The 18,801-nt window shown below is 50.4% G+C and overlaps 1 protein-coding gene across 3 annotated transcripts; it reads right to left on the reverse strand.

Moving 5' to 3' along the window:
* Positions 1–446: 446 nt before the first annotated feature.
* On the reverse strand, positions 447–17,811 carry ECHDC3 (enoyl-CoA hydratase domain containing 3). 3 transcript variants are annotated; one of them, XR_009740208.1, is made up of 6 exons: positions 17,416–17,810; positions 12,098–12,219; positions 10,613–10,710; positions 6,928–7,128; positions 1,052–3,603; positions 447–940 (listed from the first exon to the last, which is right to left on the reverse strand). XR_009740208.1 is itself a non-coding variant. In XM_061435706.1 (5 exons), exons 1-5 carry the CDS (start codon positions 17,583–17,585, stop codon positions 3,292–3,294), a joined length of 903 nt encoding a protein of 300 aa, XP_061291690.1. In that variant the 5' UTR covers positions 17,586–17,810; the 3' UTR covers positions 447–3,291. The 3 variants fall into 3 exon arrangements, 2 of the variants coding, with proteins under 2 accessions (XP_061291690.1, XP_061291691.1); XM_061435706.1 differs by having other exon boundaries at positions 447–3,603; XM_061435707.1 differs by lacking the exon at positions 10,613–10,710 and having other exon boundaries at positions 447–3,603; positions 12,114–12,219; positions 17,416–17,811.
* Positions 17,812–18,801: the final 990 nt, after the last annotated feature.

Below are 18,801 nucleotides of genomic sequence, written 5' to 3' on the forward strand. Positions count from 1 at the left end.
TCAACTTCAACCAACTCTGGCCTCTTGATGACTGCAAGGAAAGAATACTCATTCATTAATCAAATATTTAAAAACAATTTAAAAGCTTAGTGCAGTGGGTTTGCAGAAAGCAGAGAGGAAAGGGGGGCCCCTAGACAAAATTAGACTCCCCTGGTGGATTAGTCAGTAAAGAATCTGCCTGCAATGTAGGAGACCCAGGTTAGATCCCTGGGTTGGGAAGATCCCCTGGAGAAGGGAATGGCAATCCCCTCCAGTATTCTTCCCTGGGGAAATCTCATGGACACGGGACAGAAGAGGCTGGCATGCCATAGTCCATGGAGTTGCAAGAGTCAGACACGACTTGGTGACTAAACCACCAGCAGACAAAACTAGGATGATAGCCAGTTTCGATAGAGCTCTGCCCACCATGCTAGCCAGACACCTTTAAAAGGCTCAGGTGTGGCTCCCGATAGAGCTCTGCCCCCCATGCTAGCCGGACGCCTTTAAAAGGCTCAGGTGTGGCTCCCAAGAAGGGAGGATCTGTGATGCTTCTCGTTCTCCAGGGTAATCAGGTGTTTTCACTCCACCACTTCCAGGGAAAAATCCATCTCCATTTGTAAAAGAGCATTTTCTTTGGGCAAAGCTACCTGTTTTCCAGTCTTGTTCCAAGTTTCCGATCCAGTGCTGCAGAATCCACAATGTCACAACCAGGAGGACAAAAGGGTCCACGCGGCATTTTTACAGAAGGGGACCTGGCGCTGAAAGAGGCCCGGTCACCCGCACCGTCACACGGCTGGTTCGTGGCAAACCTGGGACTCGAACCTGGTGTTCTTTGAGGTCAAACCTGTGCTTTCCTTGGAATTCCCTTGGTAAGCAAAGCTGTGTTGCTGCGGCTTGGCAGTTTCTGATTGGTTTCCTTTGAGTGCTTCGGTCGTCTGTCTCTCTTGGCTGGAACAGCGATCTTTTTGGGGAGAAAAGAAACACGTATGGTGTCAGGGGCAGGGGATCCACAGTCAGCTAGATGCTGGTTCGACTGTGGCCACTGCCTTCACTTCTCTGAGCCTTCACCTACCAGGGCAGCAGAGAGCTCCTTCCTAGGTTAGCCTGGCGCAGCGTATCTGGTGGGTCTCCGCACAGTCGCTGCGGGGAAATTAACGACGTATCCGCGCCGTTTTCTCGGGGGCTCAGGCCGGGCCGGAGCAGATGCCCCTTTCACTGACTTTCCAGCCCCGTCCCATCCCGGCGTGGGGACCACTGAGCTCAGAGAAGCTCCCTGAGCAGCGGATGGTGCAGAAGGAAAGGTGAACACACGCTTTCCAAAAGCGGTCGTCGTGTGTGCCAACCAGAGAGCTTTCATTCACTGTCTCAGTGGAAGGAGGCAGAGATGCAAATTAACCCCCAATTTATATCTGCCTTGGGGATGAATTATGTGACACTGATGGTTGGGTAGCAGGTTTTATTCCAGGATTATTTTCCGCTCCGACGATTATTAGGATTTATAGCGCGTCCCCCGAGGGCACTTCAGCTCGCAGGCTGGGAAGTCAGCCTGGAGGCCTGAGAATTTCCTGGTTGGAAGCTATGGTGCAGCGCGTACAGAAACTGGAAAGGCAACTTTTGGTTTTCACTGGGACGTGGGAGAAGGTTTTGCTCTCCTCACTGTGGGGTCTGAGATGGCCGCACAATGACCCCCACGGCGGGCAACCCGAAGGGGCCCCGCCGGCGGCGTTATTAGTGAGCAGATCATCACGGCCAGCCCTTCACAGCCTGGTCTGGAATATCAGCCCGTTGTTTGTCAGATTCCCAGCAAAACAACACAACTGCACTGGTGGTTTGCCAGTAGTCAAAGCCCACGTCGCCGGTGAGCTTGCAAAGTCCTCCAGCAGGGGGCGCGCTTGGTCCAGCTCTGGGTTCTGAAAGGCTGCCCGAAGGCAGGCAGGTCTGCAGGCCCGCCTCACTGCAGCCCAGGCTCCCCCACAAGGTGGGCAGGCTGGGGAGGGCACCCACGGCTTTATCAGCAGACAGAACCTGGGGCACTCACTCTACCCGGTCTCCACCACTCGTCTGCAAGCTGGAGGTGATGGTGGCCCTACTCAGTGGGGTTCTGGTGGGGACTGAATGAGGACATATCGGGGTCTGGCGTGTCCTCGTGGTGGCTCTGGTGATCTCTCTTCTTCTGAAGAACATTCTTAGTAACAAGCTTCTCCTTTCCAAGAAAACACTCTTTGTCACCTTTCTAGACTCTGGCAAGAAAAAAAAAATCCAATCTCAACAGAAATCCACTAGGAGACTGCCCTTCCAGGGCCTGCTTGCCCCACTGGCTTAGAATGAGAACCAGTTGGTGGAGCCTCAAGGTTCTGTCTTTGGTACTAATTACACTTATGGCCACTCAACTGGTAGGTTAAAAAAAAAAAAAATCAGCCCCAGGTGTGACCAGAGGTCTAGGACATTTCTGGAGCCTAAATGGACCATCTTTGGGGAACTCAAGCACTTGAAGCTAGTCTGGATTCTTTACCGGAAGCTGAGCAGAGCTTGGGAATGCTTCTGGAGTAGGTGATTCTTCGTGGGTACGATGTGTGTTCTGTGTCCCTCCTCTTCTTCCGCAATGCTTGAATTCCCAGTCCAGGGTCCAGGTTCCCAGTGCCTGGGACCCTCGTTACAGAAGCACCAGGCACCTGAGATGTCCATTAGCACAGGCATCAAAGAAAGAGCTAACTGATTTTCTTCTCTCAAGCAGCTTACAGTTTGTTTGGAAAGATAAAATGATCAGTCTCACTAAATAGGTAATCTTTCAAAGACCCCAAAGATTATCCCAAAGCCATAGGTGTGATTATTTTTTAAAAGAACCAAGAAGATTTTCAGAGTGAAGAGTATCTTGTGGAGATTTGAAATGCTTCACCTGATGAAGGCAAACAGCACCACGCCCACCTCGGGGATACTTTCTGGTAAGAGTCAGGCTGAAATCCTCCCTTCCTGCCTCAGTTTACGGCACCTTCTCCCCTGTGGGGCGTCCTCATCTAAGGTCCCAGGAGCATCACGGGTGGGCTTCCTCACCCAGCTGGCTCAGCTGAGGTGCGCATGGCCCTTCTGCTGACATTGGTGCCTGACTCTCCAGGTCACCCCTTCCCCGAGGAGTCGTGGCTCCTAACACAGACTGTGTGCACTGAGACCATCACCAATGCTGGGAAAGCAGATTGACAGCTACAGTCGCAAGGCAGCGGCGGTGGTTGGGGGTTGGAAGGCTGGGCATGGGGTGGTGGGGTCCTGAGCACTGCCCACTGGGCTCACGGCCCCCAGTTCCTCTGATAAGGCTGCTCAGTGTGACCAGACGGGCTTCCTCTTCTGGAGGAAGGCCTTGACCCCCTCCTGGCCATCCGGCAGGCCCAGGTTGTCCACCATGGTCTGGGAGGTGAGGTGGTAGGCAGTCCTGAGGTCCTGGGCCAGCTGCCGGTAGAAGGCAGCTTTGCCCAGTGACAGCACCGACCGGCTCAGTGAGGCCACCTTCCTCGCGATCCTCATAGTCTCCTCCTCCAACCGCTCCTCTGGCACCACCCTGCTCAGCAGCCCGTGGAGCAGGGCCTCTTGGGCAGAGATGGGCTCCCCAGTGAAGAGCATCTCTAAGGCCACCTGCGGGGAGATGGGGCTGTTACTAAGTCATCCTGCAACCTGGGCCCCACCTGCTCCTGTTCACTCTCCTGACAGCCTCGGCCCGGTTGCCTCCTCCTCAGATGCTATGTTACCCATCTTCCCTAAGGTCCTCCGTCCCCAGACTCTGGCGGGGATGGCATCTGCCAGTGCCCAGGAGAGGGGAACCCTCCTCACCTCCTTCTGGTCACATGTCACTGCAAATCAGCCCCCAGCACCATTCCTCTTTCAGGCTGCATTTTCCTTCTTTGCACTTTCATACTTACTATATAGTTTACATTTGTTTATTGTATTATCTCCTTTGTTGGCATGTTAACCTCTCTAGGTCAGAGACTTCTCTTTTTACTGCACCAGAAGAGTACCTTGTACATAGTAGACAGCTTATAGGATATTTACTGGCGAGTGGTTTTTTCCCCCGGCTGTGCCAGGTCTTAGTTGCGGCATACCAGGTTTAGTTCCCTGACCAGGAATCCAATCCAGGCCCCCTGCATTGGGAGCTTGAAGTCTTAACCACTGGACCACCAGGGAAGTCTCTTGGTGAGTGAATTAAGGAATAGATGGATAGAGGCAGACAGACAGTACAGACAGGCGATGCTACAGTCCTTCAGAGGCCAGATCAGAAGGGAACACAGCTTCCACTGAGACCCCCATTCCCCATACTCTCTGGTGATTTGCACATGGGCTGGGTAGCTGGGCTGTCACTTAACACTCTCCAGCGTGCAGGTTCTGATTAACCAGATGATTAGAACTCAGATTCCCCAGATACACAGAGCTCCTGTGGATAAACACGGGGAAGCGAGTGTTCCCGCACGGAGACATGGCTGGTCTGGGAAGCGGGAGCTCTGGTCTTTCACTGTGCTCTCAGGGCCCCTGGTACCTACTATTTGAGGGGCTGGGAGAGGCCAGCTCTGGGGGAGGGAGCAGCCGCACCAGGAAGGCTGTTTATAAGGTGCAATGAAGGTGCATGCTGAAGTCACGCCAGGGGCGGGGACACTTTGCACATGGGGGAAATGATTCACGCCCAGGTTCAGTCTGGTTGGCACACTAGAGGTCCTCGCCACGGTTGCTGGTCCGGTGGACAAAAGGCGGCAGCCACCTCACAGCTGGGCAGTTCCTTACGATGACCAGCAGAGGGCACTGGCGACACACGCCTGCTACCGCAGCCGCGTGAAAGGGGCGGAGCTTCCAGGCTGGGCCAGTGTGCAAAAGCACCGGCTAGGTTTGCAAAGGTTTTGCCATATTGCTTCCTGGCGGATGTGCACGGGGATGCGGCCCTGTCACCGGTATAGTCGGTGGCCGCTGTAACAATATGTCCCCGAGGGGTGCAGGCAAGCATCGACCAGGCAGGTGTGTCTGGGTCAGGTTTAGATTTCTATGACTCTCTGGTTTTCCTCTTAGAGGGGCCACGCCTCAGGTGAGGTTTAAGCCGCTTGGTTCGGTTCCCTTGGAATTTAAGGCCTGTTTTTGTCGCATCCCCCGCCCCCTCGCCCTTCTTTCTTCTGAAAAACGAATTTAAAAGTTGACACATATGACCAACCTGTAAGTTTCTAGGACTCAATTGCAAGCCTTGATTTTAAGAGATTTTAAGATTTTAAGCCTTGTTTTGAGAAAGAATAGAGTCTTAGCTTGGAGAAGGAAAGGGCAACCCACTCTAGTATTCTTGCCTTGAGAAGTCCCATGGACAGAGGAGCCTGGCAGGCTACAGCCCATGGGATCGGCAAAAGAGTTTGTTATGACTGAATAACTAAACAGCAGCAGATTCGTATCTGTACAGTATGGCTGATTTAAAGGTTTCAAAGGCCTCAACACAGAACCTTCCAGAATGTCAGGGGTTGAAACTGAGCAGTGGCAGGTTGGCCAAGCAGACAGCCACCACCTTTAATTTGCAAAAGGCCTGGAGATGAGATTTGACTGGCAATTATAACAATTATAAAATTGTTCATAAGCTCTGACAATATCTTTGTGATGTATTTTAATTTAAGGTCCTGGCACTGAATAGGGACTTAAGTATTTATTGAATATATAACATTTAAGGTAAATGTGTATCCTGGTGGGATCTAGACACCCCCTGACTCTGAGGATACTGGAGCAAGCTGTTGTGTTCTGAGGGTCACCTTCTCTCACGTGGAGCCCATGTCCAGCTGGTTTTCATGGTGTGGGTGTTTGTAGGTACCTGTGATCAGAATTTTCTAATAAACATATTTCTGTAAAAGCTAACGAGGAGGCACATGGAAGGCAAGTGCGCCCCTGAACTTGGTCCCTCGGCCTGATTTCCCTTGGGTCTCATTTCTTTTGTGCCTCAGGCTATGAGCAACTGCTGGTTTTCTTAGTTGATGCTAAAATGGATAATATATTCTAGAAAGCAGTTTAGGTTCCCCACCTGCTATGAATCTGCATGCATGCATGCTAAGTCAATTCAGTCATGTCTGATTCTGCGATCCTATGGACTGTAGCCTGACAGGATCCTCTGTCCATGGGATTCTCCAGGAAAGAATACTGGAGTGGGTTGCCATGCCCTCCTCTAGGGGATTTTTCCTGACCCAAGGATCAAACCCCCGTCTCTTACATCTCCTGCATTGGCAGGCAGGTTCTTTACCACTAGTGCCACCTGGGAAGCCCTATGAATCTGACCCTCCTTTAAAAACAGATTTTCAATTGAGAATGAGGATGTGTTTTTCTAGAATGAGGAAACCACCAGTTTTTACTTGAGATGGTCAGTAAACGCTCTTACAATGTTATAGGAAGGAGGAAAGCTTTGTGAAGAAAGTGGACTTCACTCAAGTCAATGATGGCAGAACAGCTCTGGGGCACGTTCAGCACACCACGTGCAGGACGTTCCTGCAGCCACCGCAGAAGTGACACACTCAATGTATCAGCTCCTTTCAAAGCATTCTGGAGCGGGACAGATGGTCAGCAAACAGGAAGCCAGTGACACAGTGTCCTAGCCTCTTATACTGGCATATGTCACCATGCTATTACAGCTCAGATGCAGCCTTTCTGTGCAATCAAACTGTCTCAATTGCATTTCACATGAGTGCAAAAGATGTTTGCCTTTATGAAAGCAAAGCAAATCTGGAAACAACCAGCTGTACTGAGGGGCCGGCAAGAGTGAAAAACAATGACTTACAAACTGACAGCTACAGGGATAACCTCCTGACACAAGACATTAGTACATTAGCCAGCTCTGCTTTGGGCAGAATGTCCTGACTCACACTGTACTTTCAACAAGAAAGTTCTGGAACTGACCCTCACAGACACTCAAGGATCGCAGCTGGGGGAGGGGTGGGGGGTACAGGGGGTTGTCACCTTTCTCGGCACTGCTCTCCCCAAGGCCACTGCGGGGGTGGAACAGAAGACCCCTATGTTCACGCCCGGCATGGCAAAGGAGGACTTGTCACTTGCCACGGCAATGTCACAGCTGGCAACCAGCTGACACCCAGCTGCGGTGGCCAGGCCATTCACCATGGCGATGATGGGGACTGGGTGGTTCTGGATCAGCATCATGACCTGAGGAGCAAACACACCTGCTTCACTTTCATCCAAGAGTGAGGTGGATGTCAAAGCTTGTTATTTTATGTGATTTTACTGTTCAGAGCTTTTCTCAAATCCATAAGTGTATCAGATTCTATGACCAAGGAGAATAAGTTGCATGAAATTTCGACTGTGAATCAGACTGTATGATTTGGTCTCCTTGAGATCCAGGAGGAAGGAACCAGGACTCCAAGGCTCACCAGACAAGTGACTCCCTAAGGCCATCAGACCCAAGAGTGGGGCTGTGGGGTCTGAGCAGTCTCTGTCCGACTCCAGGTCCCTAGTCTGACCCTGAGCATGACTTCAGCAAGGGTGCTGTCCCCTGGACCACTCTGCTCACAACCCCCCTAGAGAAGAGGGTTGAGTGACTGTGGGAAACAAGTAGCCCTGTTTCAACGATGGCAGCGTGGAGCTCTCATGTTAAAAGCTGGGAGGCGACTTCCTTACTGATCACTTCTCCAGTTGCCACTGTGATTCTCTCTCACTTCTACTAAGATGGGGGGAACACCCTGCTGTTATCAAAGGAAAATTCCAAAGTGCACAGAGAGGGGAGCCGGAAACTGGGTCGTGTGAGACCCCTGCCCTCAAATCTCCCGAACTTTAACTTATTTTTGCAGCTTATGAAATAACTTGGCTAATTTCTCCATCTTTTCCCTGACATGCTTAACCGATTGTGTTGCTATGGTAACTTCAGTGTCAAAATGTTTGCCCTTCAACCCTGGCTGGAGGGAGAGGAGCAGGGACTCTGGGTTGGCTTCCCAGCAGCCACTCCAGGGAAAATGACCTTCATGGGTTCCCGAGTTTTGCCTAAGGAACTCACCGTTTGTGTTCATGAACATTTGACACTTGTCTGCTTTATTCTACAATGACTAATTGTATATTTGGGGATATGATATCATATTCCTGACTTCAAGGGGGTCACCTTTTGAGATTCTGGTAAATGCTAATGGCCCTCCTCCAGAGGAATGCACATCTGTACCCCCATCCAAATTGCTGGTAGGTTTAGGGGGGTTGTGCCTGTAAGTGAGGGTGGGGATGGTGGGGACTATGGTAGCCAGGAGGCTGCAGAAGAGCTTCTGAGGTCTGAGGTCTGACTGCAAAGACAGAAAAGGCTGTTTCAGCTCTGAGTGTCATCTGTTGCCTGATCAACTGAGGGTATGAAAAGTCCGTTGGCTGTGACTTGGGCAGCACAGTCTGTCTCCCACCTTTCGTCTGAGAAGGCCTGAGATTTCACATGAGCTGGTGAGTGATACTTAGGCAATCCAGTAGATCACTAACATTAAAAATATCCTACCCTGACCAAGTGTTTCTTCTCCTTCTCAATTTGCCCCATTCTTGATATGTAAGTAATTAACCCTCGTGAGGCACCTGTGTTGTGACAAATCTACTATAAAAATCAGATGCGGAGCCAGTCCCCAGATCTTCCTTCCTTTCTACCATCCCCTCTTCTCGTGCATGCTTATTTGCTCAGTCGTGTCTAACTCTTTGCGACCCTATGGACTGCAGCCCACCAGGTTTCTCTGTCCATGGGGATTCTCCAGGCAAGAGTACTGGAGTGGGTTGCCATGCCCTCCTCCAGGGGATCTTCCCAACCCAGGGATCAAACCCAGGACTTCCACATTGCAGGTGGATTCTTTACCGTCTGAGCCACCAGGGAAGCCCTCACCTCTTCTCATGCAGGAACAAAAAGGAAGTATTGGCCTCATTCTGCTCCAATGTGCCTGCTGGTTACACTTGCAAACTGAAATCTTGCACAAGTTCATGGTGCTCAGACTTATCGGGATGATTTGATTTTCTTAGACAAAGTCTTAAAGAAGTCAATACAACTTCTCTTTTGCTATGTCAGGACAAGGTCCTGTCTGTCTTTTTCAGCAATCTGGCGGCATCCATATGGTAGAAGCCCAAGAAACCTCGCCTTTGTCCCCTGAAGAAGCTCGGCTCCTCTGTGGCCCTTTGCTGACTGTTTAAGTTCTCAGTTCATTAAGGTATCACAGCAAAGTAACAAAAGCAGGCCATTTAGGGGAAGATGGAAGGGCTCTGCTGGTTCTCTTTGCTGATTTTCTATTTGGTGAAACATATCAGTAGGAAAATAACTTTTAAAAGCACCGAGTCCTAGCAAACAAACAGCAGAATGTCCCATAAACATTATTAATGTGAAACGAAAGACCAAGTCTTGGCTCTGACTTGCTTCCATCTCTATGAAGTCAAGTCAATCACTTTTCAGGTTTGTCCCTCCACAAAATGAAAACTATGATCTCCTTGGGGGTTTCTGGAAGGGCAAGGAAAATAAGAACGTATCCCAATCACCTTCCCCTTCCCCTCTCTGATGTTCACTTCTGTCTGGTCTACATTGAAGGTCTCCTCAAGTATTTGTTGCATCATTAATGACCAAAGAAATGAATGAGTAAGTCAATGTATGAAGGAGAAATTAGGTGAAGTAATCCTAGGGTTCAGGTTATGAAACTGCTTTATACATCTTTCTCAAGTCGATTTTCAGTTTTCAGGTCGGCTGGAAATTCTCTTTTCCTTCTGTTTCCCTCAGTACCTTGCGAGTAAGCATACAGCAGGCGCTCAGGAGATGCTCACTAAATGGACAGTGTGTTACTTAAGGTGGATTCTATATTTTTGATTATCCGGTTGATCTGATACATGTATAAGTCATCCCCGATTTTGTTCTTCCTCCTATAGGTTGTTGATGTTGTTTAGTCACTAAGTTGTGTCTGATTCTTTGCAACCCCCTGGACTGTAGCTTGTGAGGCTGCTCTATCCATGGGATTTTCCAGGCAAGAATACTGGAATGGGTTCCCATTTCCTTCTCCAGGGCATCTTCCCCACCCAGGGTTTGAACCAGCGTCTCTTGCATCGGCAGGCAGAATCTTTACCACTGAGCCACCAAGGAACCCGCTTCCTCCTCTATATCTGTTGTCAATTTCCCTTCTTAATGTGGTTAAAGAGACAGAAAAAGGGAGAAGAGGAAAAATGAAGAGGTTAATTTTCCTACTTGGGAGGCAGTGATTATAAAAGTTAGTTGAAAGAAGGGTTTGGAAATCATTTTTAAAATCATTATTGTTATGAATGCTCTCTTTTCCGTTGACAGAGTTGTTTTAGTTTAAAACTTTAAAGATTTTAATAATCTTAGGTCCTTCTTTTCTAAAAAGGTAGAGTCCCACTCTCTATTTCTTACTTAAGACATGGGTACCAAGATGTACCCCGTAAGGCAGGGATGGCAACTCTTAGTGGCAGCATTGCATGATCAAATGCCAACCACAGTCACTTCTGAAAAGTTGAAACCAAATATTTGCTTGGATGAAGGGTTCACCAGTGACCACAGGGGTTTCAGTAGTTCTACAGTGGTGACATATCATAGCTTAAATACTTATCTGTAAAATAGAAGCCTAATTCAATATTTAATACAGTTATCACTCTCAGGCTTGCAATGTTGACCATCACCCTGGCTTACCTCAGAACAAGTTTGAAATACTTCTGCATGATAGTCTGGGCCTTGTTCATCCGTCAGTTCCTTTAAATCATGTCCAGAAGAAAATACAGGCCCTTCAGCTGCAACATTTCCAGTTGAGAAAAGAAAATACAAAGATGTCCAGCTAGAGCTGGACAGTCACTTACCTGTCTACTGAATAACTTCAGGGAGTGATCGAATTGATGCTCTGGACACTTAGAGAAAGTTGTTTCTTTTCTTTTTTATATTTCTTTCACTATGGAAACAGCTTTAGAGAAAGTTAATGGCCTGATTTTGATAAGAATAATTCAAGTTAGCTGGAAGAGCTATAGCCAGTATTTTATGATGACAGCACAGGGTGAGGCTCTAAAAAGGTCCCTGGTGGAGACCTGTGAAAATGTGCATTATGTAAAGGAGAAGGCTTGGTAACCAACTGAGCTCAGCAACCAGCCATCTTCAGAGTTGTCCCTTTGGTCTCAGCTTTGTTTTTTGAGACTTGGCCTGTCCTGAGTGTATCAACTCATGCAGGGCCACGGAAATCCACCAGAGCCTTTGGCAGCATCCCTGTCCATCAGTCTGCCCCAAAGGCTGGAATCAGGAAGGTCGGGGCGTGAAGAGAATCCCTTTATTTTATAAACTAGGGGCCTGAGGAGGTGGTTTAATTGTCATTGTCATTAACAACAACATCAAAATGTGATCCCATGATGAGCTGGTAACATTTTACATTTCCTCTGATCATGGCAGTTGTGACAGGAAGTGCTGTTCCCTTTAAGCAAGCCAAAGAACAGTGTCGTTTGGAAGTGAGCTGCCTTCGACGTATCTGGGTTACAGCAGTCAGAGGACTGCTGATCTCTACCAGCTGTATTTCTTTTTTCTTCACCACATAAAACAGTTGAAAATGTATATTCAACTACTGATAGAAGGTCACATTCTCCAGAAACACTGATCCTTAATTAAAGAAATACAAAAGCATTACAGAGCAGTTTCCATATTACTTGTCTGTGGCTGCTTTAAAATACTGATGTTGCTCTTATTTATACCACCACCATCATCACCAGCTCATCTGCTAAAAATTCTTACTGGAAAAAAGAGCCAGGAAAGAACTGGGCAAAATCCGGCAGGCATTCTAGCACCACTGAAGAAGGCTGCACAGCTCAGCTGAGAGCCCGGTAAGAGTCGGAAGACAAACCCATCATACGTCCTAACAGCCTGGTCCTAGCCGACCAGGCACTCTACCAAAAGGATTGGCGATTAAACCCATCGCATAGGGCCCACGAGGACATCAGATCTCAGCATAGCCTCATGTGGCAATGTTCAGTATCCACCAAAAATGGAAACATATACTTTTACTGCACAGTAATGTTTGCTATAATTTCCACAGCAGATAGTGTCAGTACAACTTTAGGATAATGCCCTAGTTAACTAAAGAAATTTGAGACACCTCTTCTGGGTTCTGCAGAACACTGAGGATGGACATTTCATCAATACCTGAAATGATAATGACCTTCAGATCCTGGCTTTCAGCTTCATGAAGGATGTCGCTCTGGAGAGATTTCAGCATGGCCAATGACAGTGCATTTCTTCTCTTTGGATCACTCAAGACGATGCTCCTGCAAAGAACATTTTATAATTACTGGGTTGTGTCCCAGTCAAAACAATTGCTGCTGAGGACCCCTGCTGCAATTTGGGAGCTGTTTTTTTTTTTTTTTTTAACTTTGTACTATGTATTGAGGTGTAGCCAGTTAACAAAGTTGTGACAGTTTCAGGTGAACAGGGAAAGGACTCAGCCATACACACATATGTATCCATTCTCCCCCAACCCCTCCCATCCAGGCTGCCAGGTAACACTGAGCAGAGTTTCATGTGCTATACAGAAGGTCCTTGCTGGTTATCCATTTTAAATATAGCAGTGTGTACATGCTCATCCCAAATTCCCTAACTATCCCTTCCTTCTAACAACCGTAAGTTCATTTTCTAAGTCTGTGAGGCTCCTTCTGTTTTGTAATTAAGTTCTTTTGAATCATTTCCTTTTAAATTCCACATATAAGGGATGTCATATGATATTTCTCCTTCTCTAATTTACATCACTCAGCATGACACTTTCTAGGTCTCTCCATGTTGCTGCAAATGACAGTATTTCATTCTTTTTAATGGCTGAGTAATATTCCATTATATATATATATATATGTATGTATGTATGTATATGCCCCGCATCTTCTTTACCATTCTTCTGTTGATGGACACTTAGGTTGCTTCCACATCTTGGCTATTGTAAACAGTGCTGCAATGAACACTGGAGTGAGTGTAACCTTTCAAATCGTGTTTTTCTCCGATATATGCCCAGGAGTGGGATTGCAGGTCATATGGTAGTTCTATTTTTAGTTTTTTAAGGAACCTCCGTACTGTTCTCCATAGTGACTGCACCAATTTACATTCCTACCAGCAATGTAGGAGGGGTTGGGGACCTATTTTTAAAACCCTGGAAAAGAGAGCTGTGGGCACTCAGAGGCCATTGAGAGGGTTTTTCAAGTCTCTGGAGTGACAGCTCAGTCAAAACAAGGGGACTACCTGAAATGTGGGGGCTTTCCTCCCCTTGCTCTCGAGTTGTTTCCCTTTTTTTCCCAAGTCTGTCTCAGAACTATTACTGCCACCTCCACAGAAAGGGCAAGGCATAGGAGTTCCAGCATAATCACCACCCAGGCTGAGTGGCTGCATGGAGGCTGACACGCCTGCTTCTTTCCATTGTTCTTCAGAAAGAATAGGCAGAAAAGGAGCCAGGAATGAAAATACGCCCCCAAATCGCCTCCCACCCACACCATGGAAGAGGCAGCCGAGGTGCAGACGCCAGCCGGCACGTGCGTCTCCCTACCTTTCCTGGAGTGACACTGTGTAAGCCAGCAAAATATTCCTGCTGTCTGAGAAGGGGGTGCTACGTGCAGAACTGTTGCAGCAAGAGGGTCTCCCGGCCACGTTGTCCCTGAAAAACCCGTGTTCAAAGGCTTGCTTGCTGTTTTATGGTCCTCCATGAGCTGGTGGTAATAACCTGGCTTGTCACCTTGCTGCCTGCACGCAGAATGTCTTGTTTTTGCTCTTCTAAGGGACAGTCACAAGCTAGACACCAGGTGGTGGTCGTGTCTTCTGGTTCCCAGCCGGCCCCGGCTGTGCTTTTTCTGCCTTCCTCACTCTGCACCTGGTATTTCCACTGCTGTGTCACCTGGCATCTTCCTTAAATAGCCTCTGTGCCTCTGCTTTCTGGGAAACCCATTGATGACTGAATTTATTTTGGAGCATTAAGAGTAACCGTTTTCTCTGGAATGCCACATTGGTTTTGCTGCTGTCTTTAGGTGGTTGTGACAGTCATCATTTGGTTTCTCATACTCTCTCCTAAGCACAAAAATGACTCACAGCTGATATGCTGACAGCCCCAGAAACCTATATTCTGGCGGCGGTGGAGAGAGACTGCTGATAAACCTTCCAGTAAAATAATTAGTGTGCTCCCTGTGACAAACCTAAAAAGCTGCCCTCCCATCAGTGACATAGGCTTAAATGAAATGCTAAGGCCTTGGGCAAAATTCTGTACAAAGACGCCAGCCCTCAGATGCCCTTGGTGTTGTGTGTCCCGTTAATCCTTTGGCCTGAGCGTCACACACCCTGTCAGAGTGCTCTGAGTTGCGAGTTTGCTCTTCAGCCCCGTATCACCAGCCTTCTGTTCCTGCCATTCCACTAAGGCTGTTGCCACTGAGAATCCCGATTGCCAGAACCAAACCCAACTAATCCCACCTGCCTTCTGGAAGCACGTTCCTCCTCTCTCGTTTTTTTGGTGCTTCTCCGGCCACTCCTTCCTGACTTTGGGGATGGGCTCCTCGCCCTCTGCTCACCTCTAGATGCCACAATCCTTAGGGTTCTCTCTTCTTGTTCCCTACACTCCTCCCAGGCAGCTTCCCTGTGGCCTTGGCATCAGCTACACCTCTGTGCTGACCACGCCCAATCTTTGCCTCAGTTCAAACCTCTGAGCTCCAGACCCACAAGTTCACTAGCATGGCTTCTGGACTCTCCCGCCAAGGTGCCCCTTAAGCCTCCTTTTCCCAGTGACCAAACAGACCCTCTATCTTTGCTTATCTCAGAAAGCCATCCTGGATTGCTATTCAATGGGTTATTGAGACCCGATTGCTCCGTTCTATGTCAAAGGTCATGAAACCCAGTGGATAACACCTCCTGAGAATCTCGCTGGTCTGAATTCCCCAGCAGCTACCTTGTCTTGCACCGGAGCTTTAACACCACCCCTTTTGAAAGGGGATCTCTTTAAGAGTAAGGTCACCACCAGGGCAGGTGATAAAAATGTAATCTTTCCATTTATGAGGCAAGAGATGGTCCCTGTAGATGCTTCAGTGAGCTGCCTGGAGTCTATCCCGTTGCCATAAACCACTCACAGGTCTGTGGGGCAAGACGCTGCCAGGCTCCCATGCGGAGGGGACACTCAACATGAATCTGTTGATTGAATTCATGACCAAAAAGAGCACTTCTATTTTGCAAGGCCAGTTCCACCAATTGCCGTGGATTTTCACCTCGTCTAGTTTCCTGGCTTCTCTTTTAAACCCAAGTGGCGAGCACCCTGGAATGGCTCAGCAAGAGTGGGGGCAGCTTTGGAGGCAGATGGGCCTTTCTCTGTCAGCCCTCCTGCCTCCTAGCTGTGTGGCCTCCAGCAGGCCGTCCTCTGAACTCATTTCCTCAGTCAAGCGGGGATGACGTCATCTATAACACCTGGTGGCTGTAGGGAGGGTTGCGGGTGAGGAGTGTGCAGCACCACACTCAGCACTGGCCCTCACAGGAGGCAGCACAGGGGCAGCTGTTGAAAGGGACACTTCAGTGAGTTGCTGCAGCTCACCCCTTAGCGCCTGACATTGTTCTGCTTTAGTGCTGGCTTGCCTTCCTTCCTATTAAACCATTCCTGACATCCTCCTTTCTTATTTATGTTTATTTTACCTCTGGAGAACCAGGGAGCCTCCCCAGTGATTCAGTGGTAAAAAAAAAAACCACCTGCAGTGCAGAAGACATTGGAGATGTGGGTTTGCTCCCTGGGTTGGCAAGATCCTGTGGAGGAGGAAATGGCAACCTACTCTGGCATTCTTGCCCGGAGAATCCCATGGACAGAGGAGCCTGATGGCCTACAGCCCATGGGGTCACAGAGTCGGACACGACTGAGGGACTGAAAACACACACACCCACTGGAGAATCAAAAACATCTTCTGTCATCTGGCTGCCATGCCAAATGGGCCAGATTTGAAGAAACAGTTTTTTAAGGGCCCTACTTTGCCCTTAAAAATGGGCAAGTAGGGCTCCTGCCCTGGCCCTGCACTTTGGAGAACTCTGCTCCGACAGGCCCCCTTCCAGCGGTACCCATCTTGGCAAGCAAGGAGTCCAGTGGGATGTTGAGATGTGTGCACCTGGAAATCCCGACACCCTTCCACACCCCACTGCAGTCACCTGAAACCCTGGAATTCCATGGCTCTGCAGGGGGCACCCTAAGGCCTACGGGGTGGTTGTGAGCAGCTGAGTGTAGGGGGTGAAGGAGTAGATACTGTGGGCATGCTGCACAGGATGTCTGGGACCTGTGTGCCAAGACCCCAGCAGAGCATCAGGACGGAGTGGGGGAGAGGTGAGGGGTGCCAGGGCAGGGTGGGAAGAACAGAACAAAGCTACAGGCCAAGAGTGCTCTCCACTGCTTTGGGGGAGCTCCTTGGAGCCTGAGGACTCAAAGAGCCTTCCAAATCTTGGGCTTCCCTGCTGGCTCAGCTGGTAAAGAAACCTTGCCTAATGCAGGGGATGTGGGTTCGATCCCTGGATAGGGAAGATCCCCTGGAGAAGTAAGTGGCAACCCACTCCAGTATTCTTGCCTGGAAAATTCTATGGACAAAGAGCCTGCTGGGCTACAGTCCATGGGGTGGCAAAAAATCAGACACATCTGAGCACTGAGCACTCGCACACACCAGATTTTAGGACTGCCTACTTGTCAGGAGAGAAGGAAATATATTGGCCTATCTTGCAGTTTGCTTAATTTGTAAGGTCTAAATACTCAAGACATGTCAGATAGGCCTCCCTCGGCACTCTTGCTTGGGCCAGGCAAACGTCAAGGTGAGGCCTGGATGGAGCTGAAGGCCTTCTGCCCTTACCACTCCACCGTCCAGTTTCAAGTGTGTGCCCAGGTCTGTTTTTGTAAAAGGGGTTTAGGCTTGTTGAGCCAAAGGGCAGAGCTCAGTGCAGTGTGTCCTTCGTCCTATTTATTTACCGCCCCCACGTGGGCACTTCTGGCTGCAGGCCGAGGAGCAGCTCCGCTAAGCCTGACGGCGCCTTGGAGCCGCGTCAAGTTTGTGAGGCCCAGAGCCCTCTATGAAGGGCTTTCTCAAAGGCACAGCAGCGGAGGAGCCTCCCACAAGGCTGCCCACGCTGAGTCCAAGTGCGAGGTCGACTCGCTCTGGGGTTTAGGGGCAGTGCTGGCACCGTCGCAGGCAGCCCCACTTAAATCCTCGGTGTGAATCCTGCAGGGTCCCAGAGGCCACTGAGCCCAGGCAAGGGACCTCTGTAAACGCCGCATCCGCGGATTCTTTTCACGTCGGACACTCCGCCGAACAGATGGACTGCGATAGATAAACTGGACTCTGCGGCGGGCGGAGCTGACCACCGACGGAGCCGCTCTGGACTCTGCGTGGGTGGCACGGTTGGCAGCCAGCCTCCTGCGCCCCCCTCTCTTCCTGGGTCCCGCTGGCCACCCCCCGGGGAACAGCCCCGCACCCAGGCGGGCCGCTGACCTGATGCCGTCCCGTTGCCGCGCGATGGTGGGTCGCGGCCCCGGCTCCGGCCGCCCGATCCCGGCCGGCCCCCCGCTGCAGAAGCCAGTGGTGAGCGGAGCCCACGGACCGCGCCGGAGCCACCCCGACCCCTTCGCTCCCAAGGCCCGCAGGCCCGCGGCCGCGGCCATGGCGGCTAGAGACGCGCCGGAGTCGGACGCCGCTGAGCTCGACGCCGGGGTCCGCGGGCTCTGGGCGCTCCGATGGGCGTGGGTGCCGGCCGGGCCGCTGCGCTCCGATCGCTCCAGGCCGCGGGCAAAACTGGATCGGGGACCCGGGGCCCAAGCTGGGACCCGACTCTTCTCCCCAGGCCTTTCCCCTCCGCCCCGCCCCTCCCCGTCCCGCGCGGGGGCCGCGAGTCCTCCCGCTGCGCCCCGAGGCTCCGCCCCCGTAACACTGCCCCTGGCGCCGCGTCCGCCCTTGCCCCGCCCCTTGCCTTTGGCGCCCCGCCCTCGAAATCCCTACCTCGCCTCTGACCCCGCCCCTCGTGTCGCCCCGCCCCCGAGGCCGGGGCGCCCTGTCCCCGGAGGACTTGAAGGGTCGGGCCTGGGGTGAACAACTCAAAACCTGCAGGCGTGCTCTGTGGTTTGTTTGCCTTAGCAAGGCCAAATGAAGGGGTTTAAAGGAGGCGAGGCGTGGGTTGGCTTGTTCCCTTTTGCTACAACACCAAGAACATGGTGGTTTGCCTAGATCAGAAGAAAAATGAGAGCCATCAGGGAGCGAATGATGTGAGCTACCGGACACTGCTTTTTTTTTTTTTTTTAACAAATTGCTTCATCCTACTCATCCTATCCCAGGCCTTGCAGATGGTCCCAGGTCACTACAGGACCTGTGTCCCACTCAGGCACTGGCTTTTGAATGCTCTGTGTCTTCTCTTATCGAGAACCTGTGGGATCTAATTTGTATCTTGCGTTTTTTCAGTGCACCAAGGAGGGTGCATTTCAATGCTTCTAGGCCTTTGGCTAACATCACGAGTAGTATCGGGGCTTCCCAGGTGACACAGGGGTAAAGAATCCGCCTGCCAATGCAGGAGATGCAGTAGACGTGGGTTGGATCCCTGGGTTGGGAGGATCCCCTGGAAGAGGGCCGGCAACCCACTCCAGTATTTTTGCCTGGAGAATCCCATGGACAGAGCAGCCTGGCAGGCTACAGTCCACAGGGTCGCAAAGAGTTGGACAGAACTGAGCGAGGGAGCACACACACAAGGAAGGAGAGGGAGCCACCTCTCCTGGAGCCACCAGGCTCCAGGTGGCTGGCATCAGACAGCAGTCCTGTGGCTGAAAGCTCAGGTGTGATAAGAGTCCCGGTGTCACTATGGTTTTTCAAGTGGTCATGTATGGATATGAG

Source organism: Bos javanicus, chromosome 13 (assembly GCF_032452875.1).
Source record: "Bos javanicus breed banteng chromosome 13, ARS-OSU_banteng_1.0, whole genome shotgun sequence".
NCBI classification, from domain to species: Eukaryota; Metazoa; Chordata; class Mammalia; order Artiodactyla; family Bovidae; genus Bos; species Bos javanicus.